This window comes from Cynara cardunculus (genome assembly GCF_001531365.2).
Source record: "Cynara cardunculus var. scolymus isolate 2C chromosome LG 10, CcrdV1, whole genome shotgun sequence".
Classification (NCBI taxonomy): Eukaryota; Viridiplantae; Streptophyta; class Magnoliopsida; order Asterales; family Asteraceae; genus Cynara; species Cynara cardunculus.
Window position 1 is genome coordinate 10351837 of NC_037537.1, and position 12529 is coordinate 10364365.

Genomic DNA, 12529 nt, shown 5'->3' on the forward strand with positions numbered 1-12529 from the left:
GTACCGCTATAAGCTAATCCAAACACTTTTTACAAAACTCCAGTTTGATACCTCATAAGTTAATAAGCACTTTTACAAAAAAGCATAAGTTGTTTTAAATAAGCAATCCCAAACACCCCCTTAAAACAAACAGCACCCCAGCGCCGAGCCCTGCCCTTCATCCCCGTCACGGCCTCAACCCCTGTCCAAACTGTAACTGTTTTTAAACAAAAACAGCACTCCAGCGCCAAGCCCTGCCCCCTCACGGCTTCACCCTCTGCCATCGCCTAGCGTCCAGCCGCCCCTTACCGCCGTCCGCCGGATCCGGCCAGTTCTCTCAGGCTCTCACTCACCCAGTCACTCTCTCAATCTCTCATTCAGGTTTTGCCCCAAAACCTAACTCAAATTTATACATGTGCCCTAAATTTGATATTAGTCATTTGCCTAAATTGATTAGTTATAATGCTATACAATTATGTTTATATGATTTATCTGTTTGTTTTGAGTTTTTACATTTGAGTATTAACTATTGACCTACTATATATTTGCCCTGAATTTGATATTAGTGTTTTGACCTAAATATGATTCAGTTTTTTTCTTGCTTCATTTTCCTTACTAATTATTTCAAATTGTTTGATTATTTAGTTGTTTATTTGTTGCCTATATCCATTGCCCTACGCCCCTAACTTAGATTTGCTCGAAATTCTTGATTTGCCTTGTATCTGTTGTTAATTTGATGTTAATTTTCTTAGCTTCTTTTTAATTTTCTCAGCCTTAGTTGTTTTAATTTGTTTAATCAATTTAGGGTTCTTTTAATTTGGTTGGTTCGCTTTAATTTGCAAAACATCCTATTTAGTACTAAATTCCTAGATGATAAGGAAACAAAATTAGAAACCTAGAAAAAAAGCAAAGGAAAACGAGAATCAAATTCTAAAAGTTGAGAAATTTTACCAAATCAACTGAAAGTCCCTCGAAATCAACCAAAAAACTTTAAAATTCCGTCGAAACAGCAGAATTCAACAAAAAACACATTGATCGGCTTTGCAGGAATTTGATCCAATTTAAAGGTGCACCCGCTCGGCAAAAAATCCTGGGTCTGCCACTGGCCTGCCTTCACCACTGAAACAGAACATCGCTCTCGCTGCTTCTCTCTCTCTCTCTCTCTCTCTCTCTAAGTCTTAACTCCTCAGTCTCAGGTTTGGAACCCGAAACCCTAACTCGGAATTGATACCAATTTCACTTACTTGGTTAATTCATTTGCCTTAATTTTGATTTGATTTCAGTATTGATATGCCCTAAATTGCAAATTTTTCTTATTGTCTTGTTTTTTCATTTGATTTGTAATATGTTACTTCACACTTGTTAGTTTAGTTGTTACTTGATTATTGTCTTATTGATTTCTAATCTGCCAGGACCCGTGTTGAAATCTTTCCATGGCGTCTAAGAAGAAGGAATCGGAAGGCATCGCCCTTCTCTCTATGTATGGCGACGAAGACGACGATATGGAAGAAGATATAGATACTGATGACAACAACAGTGATAACGACGCTGTTCCACAAGAGAACAAGGAACAGAGCGAAGTTGGTGCGACCGAAACTGTGAATATGGAAGAAGATGATGCTGAGGCCCTTAATAATAGCAACAATATTAGTTATAACTATGGAAGCAATGTTGATCCAGTTGTTATATTGGATTCTGCTAATGATAATACAACACCAGTTTCTATTGATAATTCAACACCACCGCCTCCATTAGCTCAGCAAGTGATTGGTGTGGAGCCTAGCAGAGGTATGAAGGGGACTCTAACGATTGTCGATTATGGGCATGATGAGGCAGCGTTGTCTCCTGAAGCAGAGGTAATGTTCATTCTTTATTTCTTTCGTCTGTTTGTGTATATGGGTTTTTGATTCTGTATAATCTGGTAAATAGCATTTAAGTTAATTTTTTTATGGAACATTTATAAAAAATATTTGGTAAGGGTGTGATTTGAAACATTGACACCCTTCATTTTCGAACCCCTGATCTCAATCATCAACCAACATGGAAGTTGGGTGGAGTCTCAACCAACCATAAATTGCATGTTATGTTAAGTAACAGTACATTTTGAATTATAATCTTAACATTCATTACAAGTACACAAAAAGTTGCATTCTCTCACACCAGCAGTTCTCTATTTGTTTGGGAACCATGTTAGGGGTGAGTCACAACGCTTAACAAACAACTATAGTCAGGATAGAAATTTTTATGCAAGAGTGGTTTGTAAATAATGATATCAACAGAATTATTATTACACTAACGAAATAGCCACTAAAAATGACAATGTGTCATAAGAACAATAAGGTACACATATCACTATTTAGTTCATACCCAAGCACAAAGAAGCATGAATATAAATCAATTCGCTCTCGTTATAGATCATACTTGTCCTTGCGGATCAACAGTAACTACTTTTAGCTGAGAACAATCACTCAAAAGGTTCTTTGTTGCCATCTCAAAAGGCTTCATCTTACATGTAGGAGTGTTGTGCCCGTTTTCCGTCTCAAAAGGCTTCACCTTGTACTTATATAGGACTCTCATGTGTCATGGTATATCAATAGTTCTCTGTTTGTGCCATGTATCAATTTTCATTATGCGCATGCCAAAGAGATATAATAAGAACAAATATTTACCGTTCTCAACAAATTTTAACTCAATATTATCATGAGAGTTACCAGACCATAACAAGTCATTCAAGATTTTATGGACCAAGCAGTCGTGAATAAACTTTCAATCAGTTGAGCTAACTAAGCAAGATGAACATAAAGAGTCAAAGCCAAAATGAATAGGAACTTACTGTAGTCTAGACATGACAAGTAGGTGAAACTAAGGATGGATGCATAGTCTTGATTCAAAAATCGATATGTCCACTCTTTAGATTGTGCAATAACTGAACATATCTTTCTATCTCTGATTCTACTAGGTTTTCAAACGATAACTCAAGGATAATAGTTAATTGAATTTGTACTAAAAGCTATTCCATCAAAATGGGAGGGGGGAGGGGCTGCTACTCCCTCCTTGCATCTTAACACACTCAATTGAGGTTGTTTCAGTTAGGATACCATTCTGATGATAAAACATACTTTTTCCTTCCTGGTTGACCTCTTACAACCTGTCTTCTTTTATGATATTCTTGTTAGGCTTAAGGAATTTTTTGGTCTTTGTTTTTGGCTTGTTCTATTTCATCCATTTTTGCTAATGCCCTCTCTGAATACTCCATATCAACTCCTCAGGCTGCTATGGTCAACCTCTTTTCTGGACATATATTGACCTTTTTTTTATCTTTTCTTGAACTCTGTCCAGCTGGTCGCTACATTTTCAGCTTCCTTATATAGTTATATGAAGTGATTGACTTTGTTAGAAGTAACTACAGCGGTGCATACTTACATATACAAACAACTACACATCTGAAAGACCAAATCATCCAAATCTCTAGATACTGTAGAATTACTAGCTGTTTCGAGGGATTTTCATCCTCGCTAGACTATGGCTACACATTTCTTCGTTACTTTATCTAGTCTTCTCTTTTATTTGAGTTTGAATTTGGTAACCCAACTTTCCATCGTACCAGACTGCTTGACCGGTGCTCTAACTTTGGCAGCTTGTCTTATTCCCTTTTATTTTCTTGCAAAAGACAACACAACTACTTATCTTCTTCCATCTTCTGTTTCCTTGTTGAGCTTGTCGACTTCTAGTGTAAAAACACATACTCATATGCATATGTTTGGTTTTTCCAAAATACTCTATTGTTCAATTCTTAATAGTTCAGGTAGCACTCCTAACTTCATTAAAAAATTGCCCTTGATACATTTTTGCTCAAAATCTACAGGTTCTCAAACGTGACGACCATGAGATAAGTTTCTTATTGAAATAATTGATGAATAAAGACATGAAAAGATTGTACATGTCTATAACCTTGGCTAAGGAATGAGCGAACTTCCTAGACTTGACATGTAGAGTTTTGACTTATTAGTTGGAGCAAGTGTCTCATTTCTTACCTCTGTGTGGGATTTACTGGGTTTGTTTGGTTTGGTTTAGTTGGAGCACGTATCTCATATTAAATAGACGTTAAGCAGTTATAGTGGTCAAAGTTTAAAGTAGCGGTGAGGACTGTGATTTGATATAGAGGTTATCACAATGGATTTTTATTAAACAGTCGCGTCCGAAGATTGTTGGGAGTCTCATGAATTTCAAAGTATAACTCAGCCTTAGCGATCCATCCACGAGGATCCTCCTGCTTCGTGATGCTTACCCTGCTGCTGTTTCACCCAACTCAACATATATGCCCGAAATTCCTTTTGTTCGGTCTGATCTTCCTTCATAGTTTCCAGGGACATTTTTATTCCCTGAACATCTGCTTGCAGCTGTTGAATACGTTCTTCGTGATTCTCCAATCGGCCATGAAGACGAGTCTCCATCGGATCCAGTAGGTCGGACCAATGATACGTAATCGGAGTGATTACGTCTTACTTTGATTAATATGAAAGGCTAAAATGGTTACAAATGAAAGAAAGGGAGAAGAAATACAATCCACAGAAGTATCCCAGGGAAGTAATTCCCTCCTCACAGCCAAGAGCTATGATCCTAACAAAAAGGTTGTTATTCTGCATGCCTCCCCCCTCTCTCACACGACCTTATTTTATAACAAGAACTTACTAATTCCCTTTATGGGCCTTGGGCCGTCTAGTGTAGACTTTCCAAGTAGTGGGCTTAGAAACACTTTGGTCTAAAGTTGCATCATAAAGAGGTGGTATACTGGACAAAAAACAGTTCATATAATAAATAGAATTATACATAAGCTTCTTTATCATTTTAACATATAAAATATTGTATATGTAATATAAATCTAACTCCATGTCATGTTAATATGTAAAATATAATATTTTTAGATCATTTACATGTATGACCATATTATTTTGATGTAAATAACATAAAGGAATGGGGAAGTTGTTGATCACATAATTTACCGGGAGGAAAAGTAGATCCGTGTTCCATAAAAAAGTACAGAAGTCTAGATGAACTATGAAGACGATGGAGTACAAAGAAGCTGTTGTTCTGCAGTTTCTCTTTCTGAACGGGGGTCTAGGAAGATGACGAATGGATGAACCTTATGTGATTTCTCGTTATGGTCGATGTTGAAGCAAAGAATTGAAGAAGACGATGAAGAACAAGTTCGATGAGGCTTGAGGAATATGTGAGTCAAACAATCGGATGAAACGATGAGTTCAATCGACTCCCTAAATTGTAACATTACTAAAAAGCCCAGCACTTTTAGCCCAACTAAAATCAGAAAGCCCATTGAATTGCAGTTTTAACATAGCTTTGTTATCTAGAAAATTTGGCAATTAGTGCCTATTAGCAGTGCATCAATCTCCATCATGATTTGGCTGAGGGCTGCGAGCTGCAATACCAGCGGCATGGTTAACTGCATAAAATAGATGTAACTGTCAACATTTTTATTGTTTTTTTTACTTCACTGCGGGTTGCATATTCTGTTCAGGCTAGCTGTTGGATTGTATAACAAACATGACCTTGCCATGAAACTAGGGAAACCCTTAACTTGAGAAGTCTGTATTTATGAATAGAATTGCAGTGCTTTGTTTCTTCGAATGTCTTGTTTGTTATTCCGGTTTATATTAATTGGAAGTTGATTTTTGGTGCAGGAAGGGGAAATAGTAGCAACTGGTCGTGTAACGTTTGGTGCAGAGCTTCAAACTGTAAATGGTACATACACCTTGTAATTTTGCAGTTAATATACTGTCATACCTTTCTGTAGTTTACTGTCTGCTGTAATAGGGGCCAACATACCACACTATTATTCTACCAACTTCAAAAAGTATAATAATACATTGTCCTAGTGTAGGCTCATAATGGAGTACAGAGTGTTGCGTAGAATCATGGGAACTTTGACTGTAAATTTGACTTAAGGTGCATCGTTGTAATTACCCTTGGGATGTTTCTACCAGTTTCTTAGCTGTCACGAGTACTTACATCTTTGGGATGGAAACTTGGTAATGCATATAGCTGGTTAAATACAACTAGCACCAGTAGCTTCCCTAAGAATTACATGATAGTGATATTTGGTGGTAATAAGAATGATAATAGTGAGATACATGATTTATAATATGTTTTTGCCTCAATACGTGATGATACTCTTTGGTTATCAAATTACTAGCTGAGAGCTGATAATCGAGAGTCTGTTAAGCTATTGGCCACCGATTCGTCTTTTCATTGCATTAATACTGATGGAGGTGCTTGCCTTCCCCCTTGGTTATGGATCAATTAGATCATCACATGGTGGTGTACTGCCATATATTTATATTATAATAATAAGTAGATGGGGTCAATGGATTTGCAATTACTAATAGCGTGTAACAAAGTTATTATTTCTAAAATATTGTAGTATTCCAAGATCTAAGAGTTGTAAATTTTGCAAGGAGTTATAGTCTTTGCTATCTGATTTTCCAATACATAAGGTGTGTCACATGCCCTTCTTTCTCATGGATCCAGACGTGCTGTGTGCCTTTCATGTTTTGTTGCCAATCAGCAAATACTGATTGAAATAGGCAGCAATAGTGGATGGTGGATCAGCTTGATATGCATTTAGATAGTAAATGGTAAGGATGTCAATTACTCATATTTTGTAAAAGACCATGGGCTTCAATTAAGGTGAGGCCCCAAAAGGCCCTCCTCAATGGCCTCATGCATGTGCTTGTGCTTTCACAGCGGTAATGTGAATTTGATTTCGTAAACAACTACAACTGAGGAAATTTTGGGCTAAGGTAAAGCTTCTTTTTAGCAATAATAAAGCCATTTTCTTTGCTCAAGATATCCAGATGGCAATGTGCTTGTCAGCTTGGTGGGCAATAGGTGAAAGAATATTTTACAATGGATGACACTTAACTAATGAGGCAGGATACTTCAACTCACTGTTTGGGGGTATGTGTTAAACTAAGTATCTCCTACTGGAAATCACAATGAGAACTATTTCATCCTATGCTTGCATACCGTATTTTTTGCACCTGTAGAGAGTTGTCTACTTCTTGCCCCTAATCGTATGACACTTATCTTACAGCATTCTTATGCTATCCTATCATATTGGTCTTGACCAATATAGGTTCTTCATTAAGTTCCTCAACATCTTCGTTGGTGCTTGATTTAAAATAAGTTCCTTTTCTCTGTAGTGAAAAAACTCAGTTCCAAACTGTTCCCTTTGAATTGGTAGTTACACCCACTTACTCTATCGTTGGGTAGAGTTTAGGTTTGCATACATCCCACGGTCCCACCTCCTCGGACCCCAACTACTGGTGGGATATATTGGGTTCGTTCAGTTTGGTTCCCCACACTCTATCAAACCATGCGATTGGGCAAGTTTTGTTTTGAATATTTATTACTAAAGTTGGCGAGTTGTATTTCTGTACAATTACAATGATAATTCTTAGACAGTTACACTTCACATTTAGGAGCTATTAAATCCTATCGTTTTATTTCTTTGTCATGGATAGATTTGTTGTTCACTTTGGACTGGGTGACCAAGTTGATGAAGATGAAAAATTCTGTGTTTGAAATATTCATCACGTGTAGGAACACCGCCAGGGACAGTACAGCTATTAACACCAAGCACACAATCAACTCCTCCTCAATCATCTGAACTTGTTGAACAATCACAGTCTGATGCAATGAACTATAAGGGAAACGAATCAGAATCTGCAGTGCCTGAAGAAGCTGTAAATATGACTGAAGATGGACAGAAGGAGATGGATCCTTTAGACAAGTTTCTTCCCCCACCACCAACGACAAAGTGCTCTGATGAACTGCAAGTAAGTTCCTCTAATATATGTAGGTATGTATAGTAGTGTATTTTTATATGCCCATACTTCTCTAAAGTTTACTGATCAAAGTTGTTAAATCAAGTGGCTATCGGAAGTATAGGATATTTACCCCAATAATTCTCCCCACACTGTATTGTATTTTAGTAATGCCATTCTTTTTGTTTGTAAAGTAAATAAGCGAAGTAACATTTTGAATTGACAACATAACCTGATATCTATGCTGGTTAATTGTGGTGCTATAGCGGTTAGCGGTCTTAGGGGAAATAGCGGTTTCGCTAATAGCAGCACTAATCACCGTAATTGGGCCGCAATTTTGATTTACAATAGCTGTGTGGAAACCACAATTCGGAGTTGGGCTTTCAGTTGGCCTTTTAAAGGGTTTAGAGAAGTTGGTTAGGGGATTACGAGCCAGGGGGCTGATTTTGATTTGCAATATTGGTGTGTAAACTCGATATTCCTCTCTCATCTCTTCTATTCCTGTCTACTATTATACGTCTTCTCTTCACAACAACATTGTCTTCCAACATAGATTGCTCTTCATTTCTTCTATTCACGTGTTCTTCTGTTCATCTTCAAAATATATATCATGTTACGTATACATTCATACATTTATATATAATTGCAATTATTACATAAACCGCTGTTTGTGGACCACTATACCATCGCGATAACCGCTATATAAAATCACAATCCTGACCGCTATTTCAGATTTTGACCGCTGTAACAGCACAGCCTGATATATCATCTCTTTAAGATTAATTAGACTATTGTGTATGTATGGTATGTAGAGATGATTGTGCTTTTGTATTAACCCTTCTCTTCACGTGTCTTTTAACCTTTCTCAACTCTTTTTGTTCAAGAAAAGCTGGTTTTTCAGGAAGTCGAGTTGGCATTTTTTAAATTATTGGTGTTTTTTTTCTGGGTTCTTCTAGAAAGGATATTTGAGTAATTTAGTTTGCTGGTTGTTTATGGTTCCATCATTTCATCCACAAGATCCAAAGTTCTGATACAAACTGTATCAATTAAATACGAAATTGCTACTGAAATCTAATGAATCAATTGAACACAAAAGAAAACAAGTGATTACAGAACATTCTCGGCTTTCGATAGGCCGAGCTCTCTCCCACAGGCCTAAGCCTAAAACAACCACAAAACTAATCGATAACTATCGCCACCCCTAATACCCTCTATTTATACTAAAAACTACTCACCGACTTAGATCCCATGCTTCAACTAGTTGTACTAATGCTATGGTCACTTGTACCATAACCTACCATATCTAACTCTTGGACCTAGGGTATAACCAGTTCACTCTGACCATCAGTTGTGGTTTGCTACCCAACTCTTACCACGCAAATATAGCTCATCTTTTATCTAATATTTCTTTGTCGTTTTTCTTCATGGCTTTGGACTTAGATACCAATTACTTTTTAGCTTTTCTTTTTCCTGTTAAATGGAATGCATAGCGGGTTTTTAAATTGTTAAAGGAGCGGGTGCAGGAAAAGATTGTCAAGTTTATGAGGCTGAAGATGAAAACTGGGAGAAGCTTTAATTCGGAAGTGCGCAATAGGAAAGAATATCGCAACCCAGACTTCTTGCTACATGCTGTGACTTACCAGGACATCGATCAGATAGGATCTTGCTTCAGTAAAGATGTTTTTGACCCCCATGGTTATGACAAAAGTGATTACTATGATGAGATAGGTCTCTCTCTATTCTTTTTGCCTTTTCTTTTATCCCTTCTTTTTCTTTCCTGTGCTTGATTTTTGTGTCCTGGAACCTATTGAGAATTTTGTTAAATAACTTGTTCTGGAAGCTTCTTTTAAGATACTTTTCTACGTGTTGATATCTATCTGTATTATTTATATGTTACTTCTTGATACATTTTACAGAGGCTGATCTGAAGAGGGAATTGGAGAGGAAAGAGCAAGATAAAAAGAAAAACCAAAAGATTGATTTTCTTTCTGGTGGAACACAATCTGCTGCAGCTATCCCGATGCCAAAAATCGTGGCGATTCCAGGTATACACAGGAAGCTATAGATTTGATTTGGCTCTCCATATTTTTTTTCCATTAAGCTTTCTCAACTTCCCTTTCTCCGTCTAGCGGATTTGAAATTCATAACTTTATTGTGTTTGCCGCTGTGCTGCCGATAGCTGGTGGTGGATCAAGTTCAGTTTCAGCTGCTGTTGATACTGGGACCCGGGAGGGCAGGCCAAATAAGAAATCCAAGTGGGATAAGGTATCACTTTGCATGTTTGATTTCTTTTTATGAGTTGCAAATTATTGTAGATGATCCACTAAGCTAATGTGTTTACATATTATTATTATCATTTTCTCAGGTTGATGGGGACAGAAGACATCCACTGACCACCAGTGGGCAGGACTCTGGGTCACATGCAGCCGCCCTTTTATCTGCTGCTAATGCTGGGACTGGGTACACAGCTTTTGCGTGAGTCTGCTTTTACACTTTTAAATAAATATCAGTCTCCTATCCGTTCATTCCCATTTCCTTATGCAAATTAGTATACAAATCTTTCTCAACTGATTCCAATTTCTGTTAGGATCTTTTTGTTCTGGTCAGTCCTTATCATTGTTTTCTTTCTTATCCTCATTTCATCTAATCTAGCCTCACATGAAAATTGGAACAGCATGTGAGGGATGCTGAATAGTAAGTACTTTTGGAACAAACAAGCCACCTGCAGGCCCACCAAATGGGGCCTGGCCAGGCTTCACTTAAATTGGTGTCTGCATTTTCTGAACAAGCTTGCATGCAGTTTCTTGGTTTGTAGTCAAGTGTGTTGAACATGAGTGCGTTTATCCACCTCTTTTCTCATAATCGTGGGTTTCTAAGCCAGCTTGTGCACACCTCGACTAAAATCCTATGAGTCCTTCAAGTTGTCAGCCAGACAAACCTCCAGGTCACCCTGAGGGGACTCGAACTGCAGAGCAAACCCTAGGCCGTACCGGTTGTGTTAACATTTACCAACCTTGCTAAACTTGATTTGCCTTTCTTGCTTGGGTTGGATATGCCTCCATGTACATACTTAACGCTGCTTGGTTTCTCTGGTGATAAAGAAATATGTCTAAATACACACGCACACATATATTACTCGTCACCAATTTAGGGGAAGCTTAGTTTATTTTGTTAGAAGTTGGGTTTACTTAATGTTATATAGGGTTGAAGCTGATGTTATTAGTTGCATCTTTTAGTGGTTGGGATTCAGGTGTGTTAATAAGAACCAGCCTTTTATCACAAACTGGTTAGGGTAGGATAAAAATGAACCCAAAATAAACTATTTAGTCAAGATTTTATGGTCTTGTGATATATTTTAGCAAGGGTGTTTCGGTATTTGGATGTTCTCATAGTTTTCATTTCCCTAAATCGGTTGTATGATTCTTTTTTCTCGATATAAAACCAAATTATTGAATACAGTGTTGCTCTTAGGCATATGAGGTTGCTGGTTACGTTAATTTCTGATTCGTAACTTAGGCTTCATGTGCTATATCTCTGTTTGTATGCCGTTCAGTTAGGCATCTTTTATAAAAGGCAAAATGCAATGAAGTTTGTTTTAGTTACCGTTTGACCAGTATTCTATGGATCTTGTAACATTTGATGCCATCGACGTAAAGTTATCCAGTTATATCAATTGAGAAAAAATATATTGATCGACAACTTGCTATTCACGCCATCAAATATTAAAAGATCAGTGGTGTATGAAATATAAAGTTTGGAAACTTTGTTATGGTAAATAGGGACCTTTGATGTGTTTTTATCCTTAAAAAGAATGTAAAGCATGATAATATAAAGATGCATGCTCATGTTTGGTTTTTAATGTTGGATGAATTGCAGGCAACAAAGACGGAGAGAGGCAGAGGAAAGAAGGTCGAGCGATAGGAAATTGGATAGAAGGTCATGAACCACTTCAATCGTCCCATTGTAAATTATAAAAAAAAATATTTCCCTTTTATTTCCAGGGAAACATCACGGCTTGGATAGAAGATCATGAACAACTCCAATTATCTGCTTTTTTTTTTTTTTTTTTTTTTTTTTTTTTTGGGAAGAGTGTCTCAGGCTATGCTTGAACTAATCTGGTAAATTGTGACTATAAGAAATCAGTCCTAATAGACTGAGTGACCACAATTGTTGTGTATGTCTGAAATCGAACCCCGAGTAGATGAGATATTCCACCACATCTCTCAGGATTTTAACCACTATGCCACAACTCTTTTATGGTTATAAAAAAGATGTTCTAGTATCATGTTTTATTTTTATTTTTTATTTTTATTTGGGCGCACATATACAACATCGAACTGATCATTCAAAAGTAACAGATTATGGTTACAAGATAAAACAGTTTTTGGGTGGATGAGTCATAACCTATAAAAAGAGGTCTTTATCATAATTGTAGTTAAAAGAGCAATTAGCATTTAACAGAATGATGTTTCTTTTTAACCAAAAACTAGCCGGCTTAAGATAAAATAAAACAACAAAAAATGAAATACGAAGAAGTAACAATTGAACAAAACTTGAAATAAATATTAGATATAATATTGTTGTCCATCATGATTCGGATTATAAAATAAGTTACATTTAAAAAATATTATATCTTAAAATCTTTAGTATATAGTTTCAAATTTTATATTAAAATGAAGAAAAATTAAACAAAATAAAAGAAAAAA

At 36.7% G+C, this 12529-nt stretch overlaps 1 protein-coding gene across 3 annotated transcripts; it reads left to right on the plus strand.

The window, feature by feature from the left end:
- Nucleotides 1-195: 195 nt before the first annotated feature.
- LOC112520364 (SAP30-binding protein) lies at nt 196-11881 on the plus strand. Of its 3 annotated transcripts, XM_025128731.1 has the most exons (10): nt 196-360; nt 1027-1175; nt 1392-1835; nt 5679-5739; nt 7600-7835; nt 9335-9551; nt 9740-9868; nt 10003-10088; nt 10189-10298; nt 11700-11881. In XM_025128731.1, exons 3-10 carry the CDS (start codon nt 1413-1415, stop codon nt 11764-11766), a joined length of 1329 nt encoding a protein of 442 aa, XP_024984499.1. In that variant the 5' UTR covers nt 196-360; nt 1027-1175; nt 1392-1412; the 3' UTR covers nt 11767-11881. The 3 variants fall into 3 exon arrangements, with proteins under 3 accessions (XP_024984499.1, XP_024984498.1, XP_024984500.1); XM_025128730.1 differs by lacking the exon at nt 1027-1175; XM_025128732.1 differs by lacking the exon at nt 1027-1175 and having other exon boundaries at nt 9347-9551.
- The last annotated feature ends 648 nt before the right edge of the window (nt 11882-12529 follow it).